The sequence below is a fragment of the Hipposideros armiger genome, unplaced genomic scaffold, assembly GCF_001890085.2.
Source record: "Hipposideros armiger isolate ML-2016 unplaced genomic scaffold, ASM189008v1 scaffold_242, whole genome shotgun sequence".
NCBI classification, from domain to species: Eukaryota; Metazoa; Chordata; class Mammalia; order Chiroptera; family Hipposideridae; genus Hipposideros; species Hipposideros armiger.
In genome coordinates this window covers 1107272-1127109 of record NW_017731592.1, presented here as the reverse complement: position 1 = coordinate 1127109, position 19838 = coordinate 1107272, and the positions used below count along the sequence as shown (strand labels likewise).

The 19838-nt window shown below is 55.4% G+C and overlaps 2 protein-coding genes across 6 annotated transcripts in view; one reads left to right on the top strand and one right to left on the bottom strand.

Moving 5' to 3' along the window:
- The first annotated feature begins 1450 nt into the window (after window positions 1-1450).
- Window positions 1451-18622, top strand: HK3 (hexokinase 3). Of its 4 annotated transcripts, none has more exons than XM_019655641.1 (19): window positions 1451-1528; window positions 4547-4659; window positions 8844-9006; window positions 9215-9369; window positions 9456-9575; window positions 9667-9762; window positions 10626-10725; window positions 10807-10990; window positions 11474-11629; window positions 11785-12018; window positions 12313-12608; window positions 12699-12838; window positions 12912-13031; window positions 15316-15411; window positions 15597-15696; window positions 17366-17549; window positions 17657-17812; window positions 17981-18214; window positions 18302-18622. In XM_019655641.1, exons 2-19 carry the CDS (start codon window positions 4573-4575, stop codon window positions 18444-18446), a joined length of 2766 nt encoding a protein of 921 aa, XP_019511186.1. In that variant the 5' UTR covers window positions 1451-1528; window positions 4547-4572; the 3' UTR covers window positions 18447-18622. The 4 variants fall into 4 exon arrangements, with proteins under 4 accessions (XP_019511186.1, XP_019511184.1, XP_019511187.1 ...); XM_019655639.1 differs by lacking the exon at window positions 1451-1528 and adding an exon at window positions 1535-1837; XM_019655642.1 differs by lacking the exon at window positions 1451-1528 and adding an exon at window positions 3366-3466.
- Window positions 18593-19838, bottom strand: part of UNC5A (unc-5 netrin receptor A) — a 59645-nt gene continuing 58399 nt past the window's right edge. For both annotated transcript variants that reach the window (XM_019655644.1, XM_019655645.1), the window contains one exon: window positions 18593-19715. In XM_019655644.1, the coding sequence (XP_019511189.1) occupies window positions 19550-19715 (166 nt within the window). In that variant the 3' untranslated portion in view covers window positions 18593-19549. The remainder of the gene's footprint in view (window positions 19716-19838) is intronic.

The following is a 19838-nucleotide window of genomic DNA, read 5'->3' as shown; positions in this document are numbered from 1 at the left end:
GCAGGGAGTAGACTCTTGGATACACGTGTCACACCTAGAGAAGGCACCAAACCCTGACTGGAAAAGCATACAGTCTGGTGACCTGAAACTAAAGCTGTCAAAATTTAAAGCAGGTGACCTCTGTGGAGCTGGAGTTCCTGGTTTATCACCTGCCACATAGTTAGGTTGCTATGTTCTAATTCTGTCTTTTAACTTTGATCTGTTTAAGCTCTGCTTCTGATGCCAGTTGACATTGGACACCAGCTGTTCCCATATCCATGGACACCAGCTGTTTCCCGATCCATGGACACCAGCCGTTTCCCGATCCGTGCATTGTTCCCCATGACGTGAGAGATGACACCTAGAAGAGGCTCTCTGACACCAAGGGACTAGAGGCTGAACAGACATTGAGGGACAAAAGAATGGACACTGGAAAAAACCTGAGACTAAAAGACCTAACTGTTGATCAATGATCTTTTAGAAGAAAGATCTTGATCAAGAAGGGGGAATGATAAAAGTGAACTGGCATCTTAAGATGCTTAACCATAGAGTTGGGAGGACTATGGATGGAGCTTGTTAACTGTAATCCTGACTTCCTGTTTAGCTCTGTGGTAACTTCCGGGGGGAGGGATCATAATAAAGGGATTAGCCATCTTGGAACTGGGGGGGTCTTTTTGCTTCATGTGGGCATCTGGTTAGAGCCCAGTGTCGGAGGCGTGTGTTCTCGCACTGCAGTGGTGGTTCTTGTTTTTTTTCTTTTCCCGAATAAACCTTTGCTTTGTAGATTATTTGGAGTTGTTTTTGCCAGTCAACAACACCTTCCAGGAGAAAAGACCTATATTGTGATCCTACTCTCCCACCTTGGCCTACAGACTTCAGTCTGGCCGCCACCTCTCCTGCCGTGTACCCCACCTATGTGTATCCTCTTTAGGCCCTTGGAGCTGCACCCCATTCCATGAAGGTGCCCTATGCTGCATGATGTTGGACGTGCCCCTCTGTCAAGGACCACCTCTGCCAGCACACTGCCGTCCCTCCTTCAAGGCTCACCTTCCTCAGCTAACTAGGGCAGTTAGTCTCTTCCTCTCGTGTGCCCCCATTGCCTCTTACTCATCAGTATTTCCACATTTTGCAACATTGTCCACTGGACTGCATATTTCCCAGGCTAGCCCCCCTCCCCCATCTTCTTTCCAGGGGTGAACCACCACCTCAAAACTCAGACTGAGTGTTTGTAAAAGGGACGACGCTCCCAGCATTGCAGAGGGGATGTCCCAGGGCCCTCGGCCCAGTTCAGGGCTCCAACTTCCTGTGGTCATCTTGCTTAAGTTTGCACCATGGCCCTGCCTACCCCAGGCTCCTCTTAGGCCAGACCCAGAAGGAAGTGCACCTTCCTGAATTAGCTGGTGTCTAGTAAGAGGGTGGAGCTTGGGGACTGTATAACTCAGGTCACTTGTGAGTTTCACTTTTGAGTGCAAACCAGGTCAGTAGGATACCCCATACTGAGAGAAAAGAGCTCAGGCCGAGGAGAGTGGACCAACTCCTGCTTCTCCCGGTAAGAGCCTCCTCCGTCCAGTTCCTGCTTGCCACAGCCCCAGCCCTCGCCCTCACCTTCCTGCTTGGCCCACACTGGAGGAGTGGAAGCTGGAAAGGCAGCTGCTGGTCCTCGGTGGGGACTCCCTCCCCAGCAAGTGTCCCTGGCAGGCTTTTCTGAAGGAAGGCTCACTCTATATAGCTGATTCAGCTAAGGGAAGCCAAGAGGCCTCTCCTTTCAATGTGTGCAGACCCTGGGCTGGGCTCTGGGGATCTAGTGATATGGGGGACACGTACCTCCCCACAAGGACTTTCAGCTGGAGAAGACGATGTGAGTACATTTACCAAGAGTATAAATACTGGGGTTTCTTGGGGGAAGTTTCACAGTCCCTGGCATGTAAAAGTACTGAATAAATGTCAAATAGAAAAGGGAAATGGGTAAGAGCGAATGAATGACTGGGCCAGCTGGGCTTTGAAAGGAGAGTGAACTTTTACCATGTAGTCCTTGGTCCTTTCCAAAGGTAATTGCCTCAGTTGCCCCATCTTATCTTTGAAACAAACCTGTAATGTATGTGGAACTAACATTCCCATTTGGCAGATTTAGGAACCGAGTGTAGCTATATGTGACTGTGGGGAGATTGGTTAGAAACTGATTCTTGGTTCTCCAAATAAGACCCCCCTCCCCTCAATTTTACAAAGCTGTATTAGCACCTACCTATGCCGAACCCCTGTGCTGGGCATTGAAGATGCAGAGATGACCCAGACAATGATGGTTCCAGACTCAGGGACAGGAGGAGACAGGGCGAAGCTTGTGGTCAATGTGGCTGGAGTATGAAGAGAAGTGTCAAGAGGAAGCTTGGACTGAGGACTTTGTGAGGGGCCTGCAATGCCACAATAAGGAGTTTGGGACTTTTTTTTTTTTTTATCTACAGTGGGAGCCATCACAATGTGATGGTTTACTTTCTTTTTTAGGGGACATAGAGCTGGGTAATGACATGATAAGATCTGTTTTAGCACAGTCACTCTGGTGACATGTTAGTGTGTGGGGGCGGGTGGGGAGGTGGCCGCACTGGAGCAGAAGTATCAGTCAGGAGGCTGTGGGAATAATCAGATGGGAGGAAGGTCTAGGGCGGTGGGAACCAGGGGCAGGGACACAAGGGAGAGCTCTTTCTGCTCTCAGTCCTGTCTGCCTGAGAACTGACTGCATGGAGGGGAGAGGATCAGGGATGTTTACAGGCAACCTGGAGAGTGTGTGAGTGAGCAACCCTCAGGCCTCCAGCCAAGGTGGGGCACAGGAGAAGAGTCGTGGGCGAAAGTGAAAGAAAAGGAATGTGGCTTTGACTGTTGAGTTTGAGGAGCCTCTCCAGCATCCGGGGTCGTGATGTCTAACAGACCATTGGAATTTGGGATTTGGCTCGGGATGGGTAGATTTGGGAGCCCTCACACAGAGGTTTTAATCAAATCTTGGGGACTAGGGAGATAAAGACAGAATATGGAAGGGAGAGCTGTCAGAAACCCGGGAGCCCGTTGTTTAAGGTGAGAGGAGAGAATGAGTTATGAAAACTATAAGAGACTCAGAAAGGAGGTCCAGGAGAGACTGGCTGTTGAAACCAGGGCAGAAGAGGATTTTGCAGTGAAGAGAGTGCTGGTGGTTTTGCATGCCTAAGAGAGGGCAGTGCAGGCAGGGACTGAGGAGAAGGCTGGGACTGGGAGGTCAGGAGATCATAAGTGACTACGGGAGGGCAAGTTCATGGAGGTGATGGGGTAGAAGGTGAGAAGGGGCTGCAGGGTGGGAAGATATCTTTCCTGCATTTGCTGTTCCAGGAGGAGAGATCAGATGTCTCCTGCCCATCTTGGGCCCTCTGCTGCATTTCCCTTTTCCTTCGCCCCTGAAGGGCACCTGGATCACTAAAGGCTCCCTCAGGAACCTTCTGGAACAGCAATACCACCTCTAGCTTGAGTGAGCACAACACCTGACATTTCTACAGTTCTTTACAGCTTGCAAAGGACTTTTCAGAATCATTAACTCTTTAATCCTCACAAGAACTGAATTTTTGTGCTGTTCTAGAAGAGGAAATTGAGGCTCAAAGAGTTTCCACTCAGATTCAGCTAAATACATCTGAAGACACTGAGCAAGCTTCTGTTGCTTTCTTCTTCTCATTTCCACCCTTTGACCTATGTTGGTCCACATTTGGCAGATGAAGAAAATCAGGCCCCGAGACAGACCCGGGGCAGTGGCTCAGAGCACAGGGCCCTTTCAGCCCTGCATTGCTGCCCCTTTCCAAACCCACCCAGGGGCTGAGGTCCTTGCACCTTAAATTTCCCAAAGCATTTTCCCAGGTGTGGTTCCACTTAATACTCACAACAACCATGTGCAGGTATACATTATTTCCTCCTGTGTTACAGACTGAGAAACCGAAATTCAAAGAGAACCGCTTACTCCCAAAGTTTGTGCCACTAGTGGGAGCCCTTTCTGAAGCACAAATCCACCCCTGTCCCAATTGCCCTTCAGGGAGAAATTCATGCCCCTGGGCTTGGCATAAAGGCCGTCCCCAGTGCCCCCTGCTTGTTGCCCCAGCACATCTTTGGCTCCTTCTTACCTCACATCCTTTGTTCCAAGCACGTCCCCGAATTCCCAAGCACAGCAGCATGCCCATCTCGCCAGCTGCCTATGTCAGCCCTACTGTGATTGTTGGTCCAGCTGTGAGGTTCCTGAGGGTGGGGCCTCTGTTGCCTTCCTCTGTACCCCAGCATCCAGTACAGTAGGCACCAGGACCTGGTAAATGTGAATGAAAGACAGAATGAGTGAACCGCATTAAGAATAGAAATCAGTCTTGCTGGTGCGCTATCATTACAGACGCTCCTGGAAAATGAGGGCCTTCTTGTTGGTGACTGAAGGATCTTTGATGGTCAGAGGTTCTGAGCTCTGTCCAACTCTTCCTGGTCCCCTTCAGAAAGAAGAAAGTTACGGGTCGGGGTCATGGCCTCCCAGAACCTGTAGAGTAAGTGGTCCGCTCAGGATGCCTCTTTCTTCCCTTAGGTGGCCACTCCCCATCGTGGAACCACATGGATTCCATTGGGCCTGTAGGGTTGCTGCAAGGGAAAGGAGCTGCCCAGGAGGGCTTGCCCTGCCCGCCAGGCAGCTCTGAGCTGGTAAGTTTGACACTGGCTTCCCGTCTCATGCCCATTCAAGGCTGTCAAGAGCAGGATTGGCTCACACCTGTACAGCCCCTCCGAGTTTGTCAAGACTTTCATATCTGATCTGGTAACTATCTCCTTCCTATGAGGCTCCACATACTACAAGGTGGGATTATCTCCTCATTGTACAGCTCAGGAGGAGGGGGCTCAGAAAGGTGACGTGCCTTGGGTTAAGGCACGGTAGGAGCCTGAGCTGAGTTGAGGTGTTCCAGTCCAAACGCATTGCTTTGGCCACCTTGCCACACAGGTGTCGCCCCTGCCCTGAATGGGTTGACACAGTCTAGAAAGGACCCTCCCGGGGTTTTCTTGTGGGAGGCTGTGCTCTTAAGGCCCTTCCTTTCCCTGCTTCCCTAGTCACTCCTGCAGGTCTCCCTTCCCTCCACATGGCCATGCAGTCAGGCACAGAGGCGATTTCGGTGCCGAACTCAACTTGGAGGTTAGAGAGCAGCTTACTCTGCATGCCTCAGGTTAGCTCAGAAGTGAGTTTCCCTTTTTTTCTGTCGTCTTGATCAAGGTTTAGAACCCTTGCATACCACATCCTCAAGCAGGAAACGCTTGTGTAAGTCATTTCATATCCCTTAGTCTGTTTCCTCATCAGTAAAATGGAGGAAAAGGAAGTCGAGTCCTCCTGCCCCTTGGAGGATTAAGTGAGATATTGGATGGATAATAAAGGATCTGCACAGAGGAAGCCTCTGGAAAGGGCTCTCCAATCGTTCTCTGCAGCTTCTTTGGTTTTCTGGCTCGTTCTGACATCTGCTGGACTTAGCTTTTTGCCCAAACTGTGGGCATGTCACTTCTCACTGCATTTCATGCTCCCACTTCACCCTTATTCAACCTCTGCCCCAGGCCCTGCTGTAAGCATTTCCTCTGTGCAACCCACAGCTGGGTTGTAGGCATGAGCAATGCCGGCCGGCCGTGGTACCTGGCCGGCCACCACCTCTTCACTCACTTCCTGCCCCTGCCTCCTGAGGCTCCCGTGTGTCCTGCACCTGCCCTGCTGGCTTCATTGCACACACTTGCAGTTTAAAGACAATTCCCTTTGGCTTTGGGGGGACTTCACAGGGATGCCACATTTCCCGTGGCCTTGGCCCCTCTCAGCACCACAGGCTCCCCTTCAGCTCCCCTTCCCATGGTCATCTGGTCATCCATGGAGGTTTTTGGACCATGTGTGGCCAGAGCACAGCCCATCTGGAGTCCCCACCCTTTCCCCCAGGGCTCCTTTTGTCACCACAGGGTATGAATCAGGCTCTCCAGTCGGTTTTACCTCAGGCTCTGGGGAAAGGGAACCCACGTTTCAGTGAGCATGTCCTATAGACCAGCCACTCCTCCACCCCTTCTCAGTCCTCACAGAATCTCTGAGAAGTAGGTGCTATTTTCATCCCTATTCTATCGAGTGGGAAACCTGCTCAGAGAGGTGAGGCTATGGGCCCTGACCAACTGACAACACAAGGTCGTTGATGGAGCTGGTACTGAAGCCATATTGGATCCACCCTCTCTCTAATGCTTTGCTTCTTGCTCTCCTGGCTGAGGTCTCTCCCCACTCTTCTTGGGGGAGGTTGGTGGTGGTGGTGGGGAACTCCAGTAGCTTCTTCTGGCTATTGTGTGCCCATTAGAGTCGGCCGGGGAAGTCCTCTCGTCTTTCTTGTGGCTTCTGTGTCTCCTAGTCCTTCCTTTTGTACCTCTCACTGCACCCAGGAGGAAAATGAAGAGAAACATGCAGCTGCCCAAGCCACTGACTACTCCATAATTCTGCTGTTGTCATTAAGCGATAGTAACACACCCCTCCCACTTTACACTTTCACATACATGACCCCCTTTAATTCTTAGGCCCTCACAACCACTTGATCAACAAGTCCTCCCCGAGTGCCAGCCTTGAGCCAGCTATTCCACGTGGTGCTGAGATGCAGCCATGAATAAGACATGGCCCCCGGCATTTGGGGCTTGGGGGGCTTTCTGAGTATTATTATTCTCTCAGTTTTGCACAAGAGGTGACTCTTGCCACCTGAGAGAGATGTTTGACTCACCCAGGGCCACATAGCCAGGAAGTGGCAGGACAAGGACTCAGATGTAAGTTTTCCCATCCCAGGTCCTATGGGGTTTCTTCGCTGTGAACTTCATCAACTTTGAGTTCTTTTCAGGTGAAATTGCTAGTTTTCATAAGGCTTCACATTTATGTAGAAACTTCTCTGCAGTCAGACAGATCTGGGTTCAGATCCCACCTGTTCCTTCATAGCTGCTTGGGCTAGGCAGATGACTGTCTGTCCCTGAGCCTCAGTTTCCTCATTTGTAACGTAGGAATAACCCCTTCGAGCGTACATGCTGCTGGAAGCATCTGCTGTAACGCAAACATGGGACATCTGGCACTCCTGTTAGAGCAATGTGCAGCCTTAGCAATCTGTTTCCCATCCTTTTCTAAAGCTGGGGTGAGACAGAGTCATCCCATCTCTCTCAGTGGGCAGCCTCTCTCCCTGGGCTCTCCCAGCTCCTTTTCTAGGTGCCCAAGTGGTTACTTTACAGACACAGGTCAGTCTGGGGCAGCAGGGGGTGGGGGCTGGGGAAAGGCGAAGCCCAAGAAAATGGAGTCATGGGCTGGGACCCTTCAATGAACCCAGGGAGGCTGCTGGGGCCTCTTTGAAGGACGGGCCAGAAGGTCATCCAGGGGAGGTTTCCACACAGTGGGGAGGTGTGTGTGGAGGGCTTCTGGTGGAAGAACCTGGGGTGTCCTGTTCTCTGCTCTCCCTGCCTCACCCCTCCCTTCATTCTGATCCACTCCTGGCCCAACCTTTCCCCCAACTCATCCCCTTGCGCTGAAGAAAATCCCTTTATGTTCTTCCCCCAGATTTTCAAATGGCTCATTCCTTTCCTTCATTTAGGTCACCTCCACGGGGAGACCTTCCCTGACCAATATCCAAAAATATCTCTTCCTCTCTGGTCACTCTTGGACTTCTATTCCTGCTTTATTTATTTATTTTTTAATAGCTACCATTACTACCAGAACTTATTATCTGTTTATTTGCTCATTTTCTGTCCCGACACTGGAGTCTGAGCTCTGTAAGGCAGGCCTCACCCGGCTGTTCAGCGTTCAGCACTCAGAATGTGCTGGGCGCGTAGGTGGGCCTTGGCCAGCATCCGTGGGAAAAACCACCAACTGAGGTGGCAGGGCTGTCACTGCGGTGTGGCCTCCAAACTCTTCTCACCACCTCACCATCAGATTCTCTGTCACTTTTTCCTGGGTTCTACCTTCTCGCCTCAGCTTCTCTCCTGTCACATGTTGACGCTGGACTTGGTAGGTTCTGAGGCATCATGTGACCTCTCCCGATATGTCTTGCTCCTCCAGAGAGCAGCTTTCCAAGGTCTGCCACAGTCCCAGGCCCCGCAAGGATTCTGGGCCAGGAAAGCCTAGGGGGAGGACTGACAGGCCCCAGGGCACATTCGGGGGGTCACACCGGGCCCCCCAGACTGACCACGCCTCATGAAGGCCCAGTCCCCCAGCTTCAGAACAGGCCTTTTGGGGGGAGCTGAACAATCAATGTTGATGGTGTATTTAAAAAAGAAAGAAAGAAAGAAGGAAAGAAAGAAAGAAAGAAACAAACAAACAAACTGAGGGCTGGGCTTACTCAGGCTCCAGAGTGGAGTGGATCTGGAAAGGGTCACATCTGAACTCGTTCACACTGTGTTCATTCACTTGCTCCGTAAATGACAACTCACTGAGCAGCCCGGCTCTGGGTGCTGGGGAGCCAAAATGAATCAGTTATGGTGAGACAGGAGAAAGGAATCGTCTAATCCTGACTTCAGTGAAGTAGAAGGGACAAGAGATGTGGGGAGCTGAGAAGGAGCCAAGAAGGCATGGAGCAGGAGGAAGTGGGTGGGTCTTTTCCTCCAGAAAGGAGCCTTCTATGGATGTGGGAGCTGGGTATAGGCTGTGAGCTGCAAGAGAGCCAGGGTGTGTGATGAGGGGCTGGGCAGGCACTGGGGAGACCAGCAAGGCTCACAGAGGGCTCAGGCCAGCCCTGGAGAAGCTGGTCTGGACTGGTGAGAGGACCTGCGAGCTGGGCAGGGCTGGCCTGTCCTGGTTGAAGTTGGGGAACTTGGCGAGACTGATAGGGCTCCTGCCCAGATGTCAGCCTGTTTCTCCCTAGGTGCAGGAGTGCCTGCAGCAGTTCAAGGTGACGGAGGCACAGCTGCGGCAGATCCAAGCCAGCCTCCTGGGCTCAATGGAGCAGGCACTGAGGGGGCAGGCCAGCCCTGCCCCTGCTGTCCGGATGCTGCCCACATATGTGGGGTCTATCCCACATGGCACTGGTGGGTGGCATAGACTAAGATGGGTGGCCAGGACTGGGGAGATGGTCCTACTCTCGGGGAGGGGAAGTTCCTTATCTCTGTCCCCATCTCTAAGATTTCCATTCCTAAGTCCCCTTCACAAGACTTTGCTGGCCTTGGGAATGTTTCTGGGAGACAGAGGGCTTGGTCTCAACAGTTGCATACATCTCTGTGACCTACTTGTCCCCAGAGCAAGGAGACTTTGTGGTGCTAGAGTTGGGAGCCACAGGGGCCTCACTGCGTGTTCTGTGGGTGACTCTGACGGGCATTGAGGGGCGCCAGACAGAGCCCCGAAGCAAGGAGTTTGTGATCCCCCAAGAGGTGATGCTGGGTTCTGGTCAGCAGGTGAGGGCTTACCGCCAAGGCTCTGGGACCCAGCAGGGCAGTGGGGGTTCCAGTGGGCAGAGCTGAGCCTCCCATGTGTCCTGCAGCTTTTTGACTTCGCTGCTCGCTGCCTGTCTGAGTTCCTGGACACACTCCCTGTGGGCAGCCAGGGCCTGCAGCTTGGCTTCAACTTCTCCTTCCCATGTCGCCAGACAGGCCTGGACAAGGTGAAGCAGAGTGGGCACAGGGATGGTGTGGGGGAGGGGCTGCACCCTTGTGAAGGCCGTCGGAGGAGTGACCTGGCTTTTTTGCCCCCAGAGTACCCTCATTTCCTGGACCAAAGGTTTTCAGTGCAGTGATGTGGAAGGCCAGGATGTGGTCCAGTTGCTTCGAGATGCTATCGCAAGGCAGGGGGTGAGTAAAGACAAGGGCGATGGGAGGGCTGCCCATGTGGCCTGGGCCTGGCCCTGGCACATGTAGGCTGTGCTTGTGCTTCTGCGAGGGCCTGTTTTCCTCTCCTGTTTATATCCTTTCTCCAGTTTCACCCTGGGGTAAGTGCTGCTACCATTCCCATTTTCTAGGTAAGGAGACTGAGGCCAAGAAAGATCAAATCAATGCTCGGGACCACAGGGGAAAACAAAGATGAAAAGGCTTTATTCTGTCCTCAAAGCCCTCAGTTTAGCCGGGAATGCGTTGCAGTAAAAGATTGTCCCTGTCGAGGAGGCGGTTTCTATGAGCCTGGGAGCCCTGGGGAGGGCCCGCCACCACTTGAGCAGGGACCTGGAGGAGTTTGTCAGGGGCATAAGCTGGGGCTGGGGAGGAAGTTTTCGTTTCATAGAAGGGCGTATTCCTGGAAAGGCAGGTCCGTCTGGACTAACTGCCACGGCACTGTGTGAGTGGCTGGGAGTCAGGACTGGGAGGAACGGGCTTGGGGAGCCAGGCCAGGATGAAGGGCAGCCAGCGACGTGCCTATAGTGCAGTCTTCAAGGGACCACGTTGGCTCCCCCTTATCCTGGTCCTGCGTGGGGCATTGGTATTCTGAGGGGATGGCTAAGGTTGGGAGCCACTGAGAGCTTCAGGACCTCAGTTGAGGAAGGAGAAGCCAAGGGGTGTGGGAGGGGAGGAAAACCTTCCTCTGTGGGGTGGAGGGCCAAGAGTGTCTGTGGCACAGATGTGAGGGGCATGCAGACATGTGTGTTTCGACCACGTCTCCATCAAAGACAGTGCCCCAGCCCGGCTCATCCGTCAGTTTCACGATCTGCCCTCTCACTGTCCAGGACTACAGCGTCAATGTGGTTGCCGTGGTGAATGACACGGTGGGCACCATGATGGGCTGCGAGCCGGGGGCCAGGCCATGTGAGATCGGGCTCGTAGTAGGTGAGTTGTGAGCCATTTGTGGCAGTAGGCGGGAGGCATGGCTGTCTGGTGGGCAGGCCCTGATGGCATCATCCCTGCCAGACACTGGCACCAACGCATGTTACATGGAGGAGGCACGGCATGTGGCAGAGCTGGATGAGGACCGGGGCCGAATCTGCGTCAGCATTGAGTGGGGCTCCTTCAACGATGATGGGGCCCTCAGGCCAGTGCTGACCACCTTCGACCACACCCTGGACCAGGAGTCCCTGAATCCCGGTGCCCAGAGGTGGCCTGATCTTCTGCTCTAGGCCCTATCCCAGCTCTGCTCCCCACCCCCTCTGCTCTCCCTGAGCTCCCCCTCTCCCTCGGGGTGTCTCCAGGTTCTCCCTGGGTGGTCCTGGCCAGGCTCAAAGAAGGAAGGGCTCAAGGTTCTAGAATTCAGAGTTTTCACCCCCCTGGCCCTCTCTTTTTCCCGTCTTGTCCAGCCCTGGCAAGAGTTAGAGACTGGGGATAGCTGGGCAAAGTGTCCCCTGGCCTCCTTTGGGACACTTTGCCACACTCCAAGAAGGCCCCTACACCTCACCTGAGCCAGAGAGGGCAGTGGAGTCTGGGCAAACACCCACCTGTCTCCTGGGAGGCCATCTGCTTCTGGAACCTCCAGTCTGGGGACCCCAAAGAAAATGACCCCTCCTTGGGGCTCTTGCAGTTGGGGTCAGGTGGGCCAAGGGCTTAGGAAAGGCTCTGTCCAGCCACCCTTCGCGTCCTGCAGGTTTGAGAAGATGATTGGGGGCCTGTACTTGGGTGAGCTGGTGCGGCTGGTGCTGGTCCATCTGGCCCAGCTCGGGGTCCTCTTTGGTGGCTGCACATCCCCCGCCCTGCTGAGACCAGAGGCCTTTCTTCTGGAGCATGTGGCTGAAATGGAGCAGTGAGTGCAGAGGCGAATGGGATTAGACAAAAGGGATTCTCCTCTAGGGAGAGGGGAGGCTCTATCCCCCAGGTATCCATGGGGCTTTGGGGGAAGGGGACTGGCTGGGAGCACTCGGGCTGCTCAAGCCTCAGAGCAGCACCCTATCCCCTCAGCCCTTCGGCTGGGGCAGCCCGTGTACACGCCATCCTGCAGGACTTGGGCCTGAACCTGGGGGCCTCAGACGCTGAGCTTGTGCAGCACGTGTGTGTGGCTGTGTGCACGCGGGCTGCCCAGCTCTGCGCTGCTGCCCTTGCCGCTGTCCTCACCCGTCTCCAGCACAGCCGGGAGCAGCAGATGCTTCAGATCGCTGTGGCCACTGGAGGCCGAGTGTTTGAGCGACACCCCAGGTATTGGCAAAACACAAGATCCTGTTTGAGCAGGGAACATGTGAGTTTGTGACAGACACCCAGAGGGCACTCTGGTACCACAGGTGCAGGGCAGTGAGTACGAATGGCACCCAAGCAGAGTGAGGCTAGACGGGGTCTGGGGGCCAGAAGATGTCAGAGAGAAAAGATGTTCTCCTTAGGTGTACAAGGGAAGGGTCCCTGGGGGCACTGGGCATGTGACTGGTGTACAGTCTGTAAGCCCTGGGGGTCAGGGCCAGGTGCCAAGCTGGGTGCGCCTGGCATGTGTCTGTGTAGGTTCCTCAGTGTCCTGCAGGAGACGGTGAAGCTCTTGGCCCCCGAATGTGATGTCTCCTTCACCCCCTCTGTGGATGGGGGTGGCCGGGGAGTGGCCATGGTGACCGCTGTGGCTGCCCGCCTGGCTGCCCACCGGCGCTTGCTGGAGGAGACCCTGGCACCCTTCCGGTTGACCCTCGAGCAGCTGGCAGTGGTGCAGGCACAGATGCGGGAGGCCATGGTCAAGGGGCTCCGAGGGGAGGCCTCCTCCCTCCGCATGCTGCCCACTTACGTCCGGGCCACACCTGATGGCAGCGGTGAGGACCTGGCCTGAGTGTGGGGCAGGGACATGGGCTCCTGGGGGAATCCTCCTGCTCTGTCCTGGCACTGAGAGTCTCTGCCCACAGAGCGCGGGGACTTCCTGGCACTGGACCTCGGGGGCACCAATTTCCGGGTCCTCCTGGTACATGTGGCCACAGCAGGTGTGCAGCTCACCAGCCAGGTCTACTCCATCCCCGAGTGTGTGGCCCAGGGCTCTGGACAGCAGGTACCCACGGCCTGGGGCTGAGTCAGGGAGAGGAAGGGCCGGCTGGCTCCCACTGACCTGCGCTGCCCCTCAGCTCTTCGACCACATTGTGGACTGCATCGTGGACTTCCAGCAGAAGCAGGGCCTGAGCGGGCAGAGCCTGCCCCTGGGTTTCACCTTCTCCTTCCCGTGCAGGCAGCTCGGCCTCGACCAGGTGAGGGCAGGAGGGTCGGGAGAAGCCATCCCCAGAGGCTTTCTACCCACATACCCTTCATGGAGTGAACGGGAGGCTGGGGACAGGATTCCGGGGCCCTGTTCTGGGGGGAGGGGCAGGCAGAGGGGCTGAGCCTATACTCAGCCTCAGTTTCCCCAGACGTGGTGTGCCCAAGTGGATGGGTGTGGTGAAGTGGCCTGGAATCCAGGGCCATGAAGAGGCCTGGGGTGGAGCAGGACACAGGTACCTCTAGGGGCTGCCAATGGGCAGGAGAGTGGAGCCAGCGTTGAGTCTGGGCACCTGGGAGAGATGTAGGTTCAGATCTGGGCTGACTAGTAGGCACAGTGACCATGTCACCTGCAGGAGCATGGGTGTTCTGGCCTAGGGGCCTGCGGGGAGCAGCGTTTTCTCCAGCCTCTCAGAGGGTCTTGTGCTCACATGGGTTCTTTGCCATCCCCTGCGTGCGCCTCCCTTCCCCCGCCAGCCAGGGTCCCTCTCAGTGCCTGACTGGGGTGCCAGAGCAGCAGGCACTCAGCACACACCTCTGCAAAGCCCTTCAACAAGAACACCAGGCTTTTCATGCACACACCTGAGGCCTGTCATGGAGACAGCTCCTTCTGGACCTCTGGTCCCAACCCCTGGGAGTCCCCTCCTCACGCCCCCAACTTCTGCTGAAAAATCCCTGTGCTGAGGAGTTCGCGGCCCCTGTAGGCGTCCACTGCATTCTTCCACACCCGCCACTGAAAAGCTCTGCCGCCTCTACTCCCAGGAGCCAGCCGTCCTGTGGCTGTCTCCTGCTCTGGCCCTGACCTCGCAGACACGTGTCTTTGTACTCCCTTTGCTCGACCCCGACAGTCTGTTAGCAGCGTGAGTCTGCTGGTCCTCTCTGCACCCGACTAAGCACCTGGCACCTTTTGATTATTTCTCTTAAGGTGTGAGAAGCAGGTGGGACTCAGGATGCAAAATCAGGAGTGCAAGAAACATGGTCCAATTAATCTTCCATCACTGAACTTGACTTCTGTTTTGAGTCCACATTCTTTGGAGGGGCGAAAACTTTATGTTGATCATTAAGCTCCCCAGGTTGGGGTCCCTCTCGGCCACACAGCGAGTGTCCTTTTCTGTAAAGAATGTACAGACACGTGGGATACAACTGGGGAGACGCCTAGGCCCCCCACTGTCTGGACTCTGCCACTTCCTCTCTTGGGTCTTGACACCTCCCTGGGTGTTAGGTGGGAAAGGAGAACAGAGGCCTCCTCTGCTCTCAGCTTGCCCAAATCCCTCTACTCCCCTACATCCCAGGGGTGTGCACAGGGTGGGGAGCACAGGACACAGGGGGTCTTTATCTTGCCTGGGAGCAGGGAAGCATTGCCAATCTTCACAATCTGGTCTCCCCCAAATTGGCCCTCCCTCTTACTCACCCTCTCACTCTCTCTGGTCTCTGCTTTTGAGACAATAAGCAGGGAACACTCTAGCTGTGGTTACATGGGAAAAGGGACAAAAGGGAATATTACTGGGGAAATGTTGGTTAGTATTTCTAAAATCTCCTGCTCCAAACATTTGCAGACCTGCTTTCCATGCTCCTACCTGCCTGAGCACTCATTGGGTCCTAACGGTGGTGGACTAATTCCTCCTGCCCCCTCCCTCAGAGGAAACACACTAAGAAAAGCACAGTCAAGCCCGTGTCACTATGTTCACAATTTAAGACCAATTTCTTACAATAAAGGCGTATCTGTCTTGTCCTACTCCCCCCCACCCCCACCCCCTGTCCTTTACAGGTGTCTGGGTTCTGGCGTTTCTATTCGTCCCTCACTAATAGCTGGAACACACACGTGGGTCTCCCACTGACGGCTCTGTCCCAACTCCGAGAATTCCTTCTCTTCAGCGACTCTTGCTAGTCTTTCTGGAAAAGCAGAACCTGCTGTCCTGTGGCCCTCTGAGCCTTCTCTGTCCTCCCCTTTCTCACACACAGCACCCATTTTACCAGCTCTGTTCTTTCCTAACCCAGTTACGAAGGGCCAGTCCTTGTGGGCAAATGTCTTAAAATGGCCAGACCCTCAGATCGTCTGAGCATTCTGGTTCTAATAATGGATGAAGTAGGTTGGATGGTTATTAATAGATTTCTTCACACCAGAAGGCTCCTGGGGAGGGAGGGGGCAGAGGGCAAGGCCCTCAACCATCAGGCAGAGTGGGCCTGGAATCCTGCTTGGGGAGGGGGTACATTGTATGCTTCTCATGAAATTCCAAGGGGCCTCTAGCTTCTAGCCCTGCCTTGTTCCCACCCCAGGGCATCCTCCTGAACTGGACAAAGGGATTCAATGCGTCTGACTGCGAGGGCCAAGATGTCGTGTGTCTGCTGCGAGAAGCCATCTGGCGCAGACAGGTAAGGATCTGCCTTCAGGGGTGCTTTGGGCCTGTGGCAAGCCTTGAGGGGAGCAAAGGGTTTCCCACTTCCTGATTGTGTGTGTGTGGGGGGGAGGGACCTCTGCAGTAGAGACCTCTGGGTCCTGCACCAGTTGCCGTGACGACCGTGTTGCCCAGCAACTAGCAGCATCCTTTTGTGTGCAGGCAGTGGAGCTGAATGTGGTTGCCATTGTCAATGACACGGTGGGAACCATGATGTCCTGTGGCTATGAGGACCCCCGTTGCGAGGTCGGCCTCATCGTTGGTGAGGAGGGCCCTGCGCTTTTGTGCCCCTACTGCCTGATGCTAATTCGCTGCCTCCTGTTGTTTCCTCAATTTGGATGTTCATCTGGCCTTGGGGATGTGGATCATTACTGTCTGACCTACCATTCTGCTGGGCTAGGAGTCTGGAGTTGAAGTGTCTAGCTCAGCTCAGCTGCTTACTCAGTCATTTAAGCTCTCTGAGCCTCAGTTTGCCCTTCTGTTAAATGAATCTGAGCTTTGATGTCATACGGATTTGAGAGTAATACAAATTCCCACCTTGTATGGCCTTGGGCAGGTCACCAGAGCCTCAGTTTCCTCATCTTTAAGATGGAGATAATGATAACACCTGTCTTGTGGGGTCTTGAGGATGAAAGCAGGGTCAGAGCATGGCTCAGTACCTGGCTTGGGGTACACACTCAGTGCTGGGAGCTGGGTGGCTGCTGGGGGTTGACAGAGAATGAGCCGTGAGCATCCTTCAGGTTGTCCAAGATCCTATCTATGCTCAGCTGGGGCTGGATGAAAGGACAGGAAGATACATAAAGAAGGGAGGCGGGAAACACCTGCTTTCTCAGAACTGATGGTTCAGGAGGAGTTGAGCCCAGAACAGCCTGTGGCAGTCAGAGAGAGCTGAATCTGAGGGCGCCAGGGCAACAAGGCCGAGCTTGGAAAGGAAGGGGTCCCAACATGAGTGGGACTTGCAATGAAAGCCTTGAAAGAAGGGACCTGGCTAGGCAGGGGAGGAGGTCTCCCACAGGTCCTTAGAGCACGAGTGGTGTGGTAGCCTCCCATGGGACTGGGAGCTACTTGAACAGAGAGCCGGGCACAGGGAGGCACCTGGAGAGGTGTGCCCAGATTGCCGGGGGAAAAAAAAACACTGGATGGAGGAATTCCAGGTGGGGCCAACAAGACCACCTGCCTAGAGCTGACTGTGTGTTGGGGAGAAGAAGGGGATGCCTTCTGCTTGGAGTGCCTTTCCTTTCTATGCTTCTTGGCTTCAAGGCCAAATCCAAACGCCACTTCCTCTCTGTAGCTTTTCTGACCCTCTAGGCAAGAAGCCTCGCCGTGCTCAGGGCTCCCATGATGCTCTTCTTTGCAGCTCTATTTGGGCACATCCAGGAAGTACTGAAGTTGGCTGCTTATTGCCTGCCTCCGGCCACTGTAGGGCTCCTTGAGTCTGACTCTTGTCTACATCCCGGCTCTTGGCCCAGGGCCTGCTTGGGTCCAAAATATTGGGTTGTTGGAAAAGTCATAACATATTTTTTCTATGTATTTTGTTGCAAAAATTCATCATGACTTTTCCAACAACCCAATATTTTGGCTAAAGACCTGAAGGCCAGTCCAGAGAGCTTAGGCCTCTCACCTGCAGACAGTGGGGGCTCTCACACATTTCCCAGGGACATGACATGACTGATGGCATTTTTAGACATGCCCTGCGGTAGCATGGGAGATGAGCTGGTGGTGGTGCTGGGAGGGGGAGTAGTGGAGGACCCAAGGGCTTGGTGCTGGCAGGGTCTGCAAAAGGAATGTCAGGAAGGAGGGAAGCCTAGAACCCAGGGCAGGACATGAGCATGGGACATGAGCCCAAATTTTGCCATCTCAGTGTGGGACAGGCTCTGGGGGGTTCTTGTCTGCATCAGTAAATGGCTCCCACCCCATCTGACTTCCCGCAGGAACCGGCACCAACGCCTGCTATATGGAGGAGCTCCAGAATGTGGCAGGCGTGGCCGGGGACTCAGGCCAAATGTGCATCAACATGGAGTGGGGCGCCTTTGGGGACGATGGCTCTCTGAGCATGTTCAGTACCTGCTTCGATGCAAGTGTGGACCAGGCATCCATCAATCCCGGCAAACAGAGGTGTGGGCTGGGCTGGGCAGGGGTGACTGGTAGTGGCTTCTGCTGGGGATGGTACCCCGGGGGTGGGAGGGATTTCCTGCCCTATGCACACACATGCTTTCGCGCAGGTTTGAGAAGATGATCAGTGGCATGTACCTGGGGGAGATCGTCCGCCACATCCTCTTGCATTTGACCAGCCTTGGAGTTCTCTTCCGGGGTCAGCAGACCCAGCGCCTTCAGACCAGGGACATTTTCAAGACCAAGTTTCTCTCTGAGATTGAAAGGTTCTGAGACCTGCATTACCTCCACCCATCTCCCAGATGGGTCTGCCTGTCCACTCTGGGTGGAATGCTGGTTGGAGGGAGGTCCACCCTGGAGGGTGGAGAAGTCATGAGAGGAGGGAGCTAATGCAGGACGCTGCCTCTCTGTGCTCTATTCCTTTCTGTCCCCAGCGACAGCCTGGCCCTGAGGCAGGTCCGAGCCATCCTGGAGGATCTGGGGCTACCCCTGACCTCAGATGATGCCCTGATGGTCCTGGAGGTATGCCAGGCTGTGTCCCAGCGGGCTGCCCAGCTCTGTGGGGCAGGTGTGGCTGCCGTGGTGGAGAAGATCCGTGAGAACCGGGGCCTGGAAGAGTTGACCGTGTCTGTGGGGGTGGATGGGACCTTGTACAAGCTGCACCCCCAGTGAGTCTGGGTGCCGGGCTGGGCAGGGAGGCATGGCCGGGTAGGGCTTGACTGGCCCGGGTTCACCTCAGCCCCTCCCCGTCACAGCTTCTCCAGCCTGGTGGCAGCCACTGTGCGGAAGCTGGCCCCTCACTGTGCAGTCACCTTCCTGCAGTCAGAGGATGGGTCGGGCAAAGGTGCGGCCCTGGTCACCGCTGTTGCCTGTCGCCTGGCCCAGTTGACCCGTGTCTGAAGACGCCTCCAGGAACCAGCTGTGCTGGACCAGGGCACAGGCCCATCTGTCTCCAGCCACCCAGGACTCCTGGGACAACCCGTGTGTGACCCCTCTGTGGCCACTAGCCTCAACCTCTGGCTTCTTTGAGAGAAGCAGCACTCGGGTTAGCAATATATATATATAATTTATTTACATTCACGTCCGCTAAAATCCCTACGCGCCCCGGCGGCCGGGCAAGGCTGTGTACATAAGGCCAAGTGTAAGTGCGCGAATGCACTTAAGACAGAGTCAGGGCACGAGCTTCACATGACAGGTCCCAGGAGCGGGCACACCGCGGCACGCACACTCGCCATTGTCCAGCCCGGGACTCCCGTTGCATATTCACACACCCCATCGGGCAGGGCTCCTCACGGCTGGGGCAGGGGGAGGATCAGGGAGGAGCCCTCGCTGGGTGTCCCTGGGTGGGTGGGAGAAGGGCAGCATGTGACAGACAGATGTGGACTGACACCGGGTGTGAGACATGAGCGGCCTCCAGGTGTACAGCATGAGATGTGTGTGCGGGGACATTCGTGTGAGATGACACGCGAGACATGCGTGGGCACGTGCCCATGTGGGGTTCATGTGCCTGAATCTAGGGGCCGCCCCTCGTCTGGCTGGCCCCCAGTCCCGCAGGCTTAGAGCCAAGCCCCTCAAATGTGCCCCTACCCGGCAGGCACAGAAATGTTTGCATAAGGTCCAGCTCAGGCAGGAGCTCTGGGGCCATGTCCCGAGCCCAGCGAGTGCGCGCATGCCGTGTGTGTGCGGCCCCCAGCCAGGGGCAGGAGGAGAGGTAGCACCACACACATACACACACACAGATGGGCTGGGCTCGGCCCGGCTCCCGGCACTGTCCACGCTGGGCCCTGGGGGCAGGTGGCAGTGCCAGCCTGGCCAGGCGGGCCCTGGAAGGGTGGGAATGTGGTCAGGGTCTGAAGGGCCAGTGTGAAGGGACAGTGTCTGCCAGGAGGGGGCCTGTCCACACAGCTCCCCTGGGTTTTGGGGAGAGGCCCCATCTGGCTTCTGCCTGTTCCTGGTGGGTCCCAAAGCTGGTGAGAGTGTAGGCGTTGGGGGCCTGGCTGGCCTCAGCATTCGGCCTCTGACACTGTGAAGAGGCCACCATCTGGCTGGCCCAGTCCTGCCACTGCTGTGGCCAGCTGGCTGAGGTTGCCGTTGGGGAAGTGCCTCGCCTCCCACAGGTTGAGGATCATGGCTGTGGGGCTGGGCTTGGAGGCAAAGAAGCTGAGATGGCTGCGGAAGGGAGGGAGGGAAGGGAGCCCATCAGTGGCCTGGCCTCACCACAGCCTTCTGCCTCCTGCCCCCAGCCCACCTGAGTGCAGGGCCTCCCCTCTGCTGGGCACACTGGATGCCCTG

Bases quoted from the DNA above. Each gene is read 5' to 3' on its own strand.
- HK3 (XM_019655639.1), top strand. From the start codon at position 1,789: ATGGGGGACACGTACCTCCCCACAAGGACTTTCAGCTGGAGAAGACGA. The intron at 10,726-10,806 runs GTGAGTTGTGAG...CATCCCTGCCAG, and splicing joins TGAGATCGGGCTCGTAGTAG to ACACTGGCACCAACGCATGT. The intron at 12,609-12,698 runs GTGAGGACCTGG...CTCTGCCCACAG, and splicing joins GGCCACACCTGATGGCAGCG to AGCGCGGGGACTTCCTGGCA.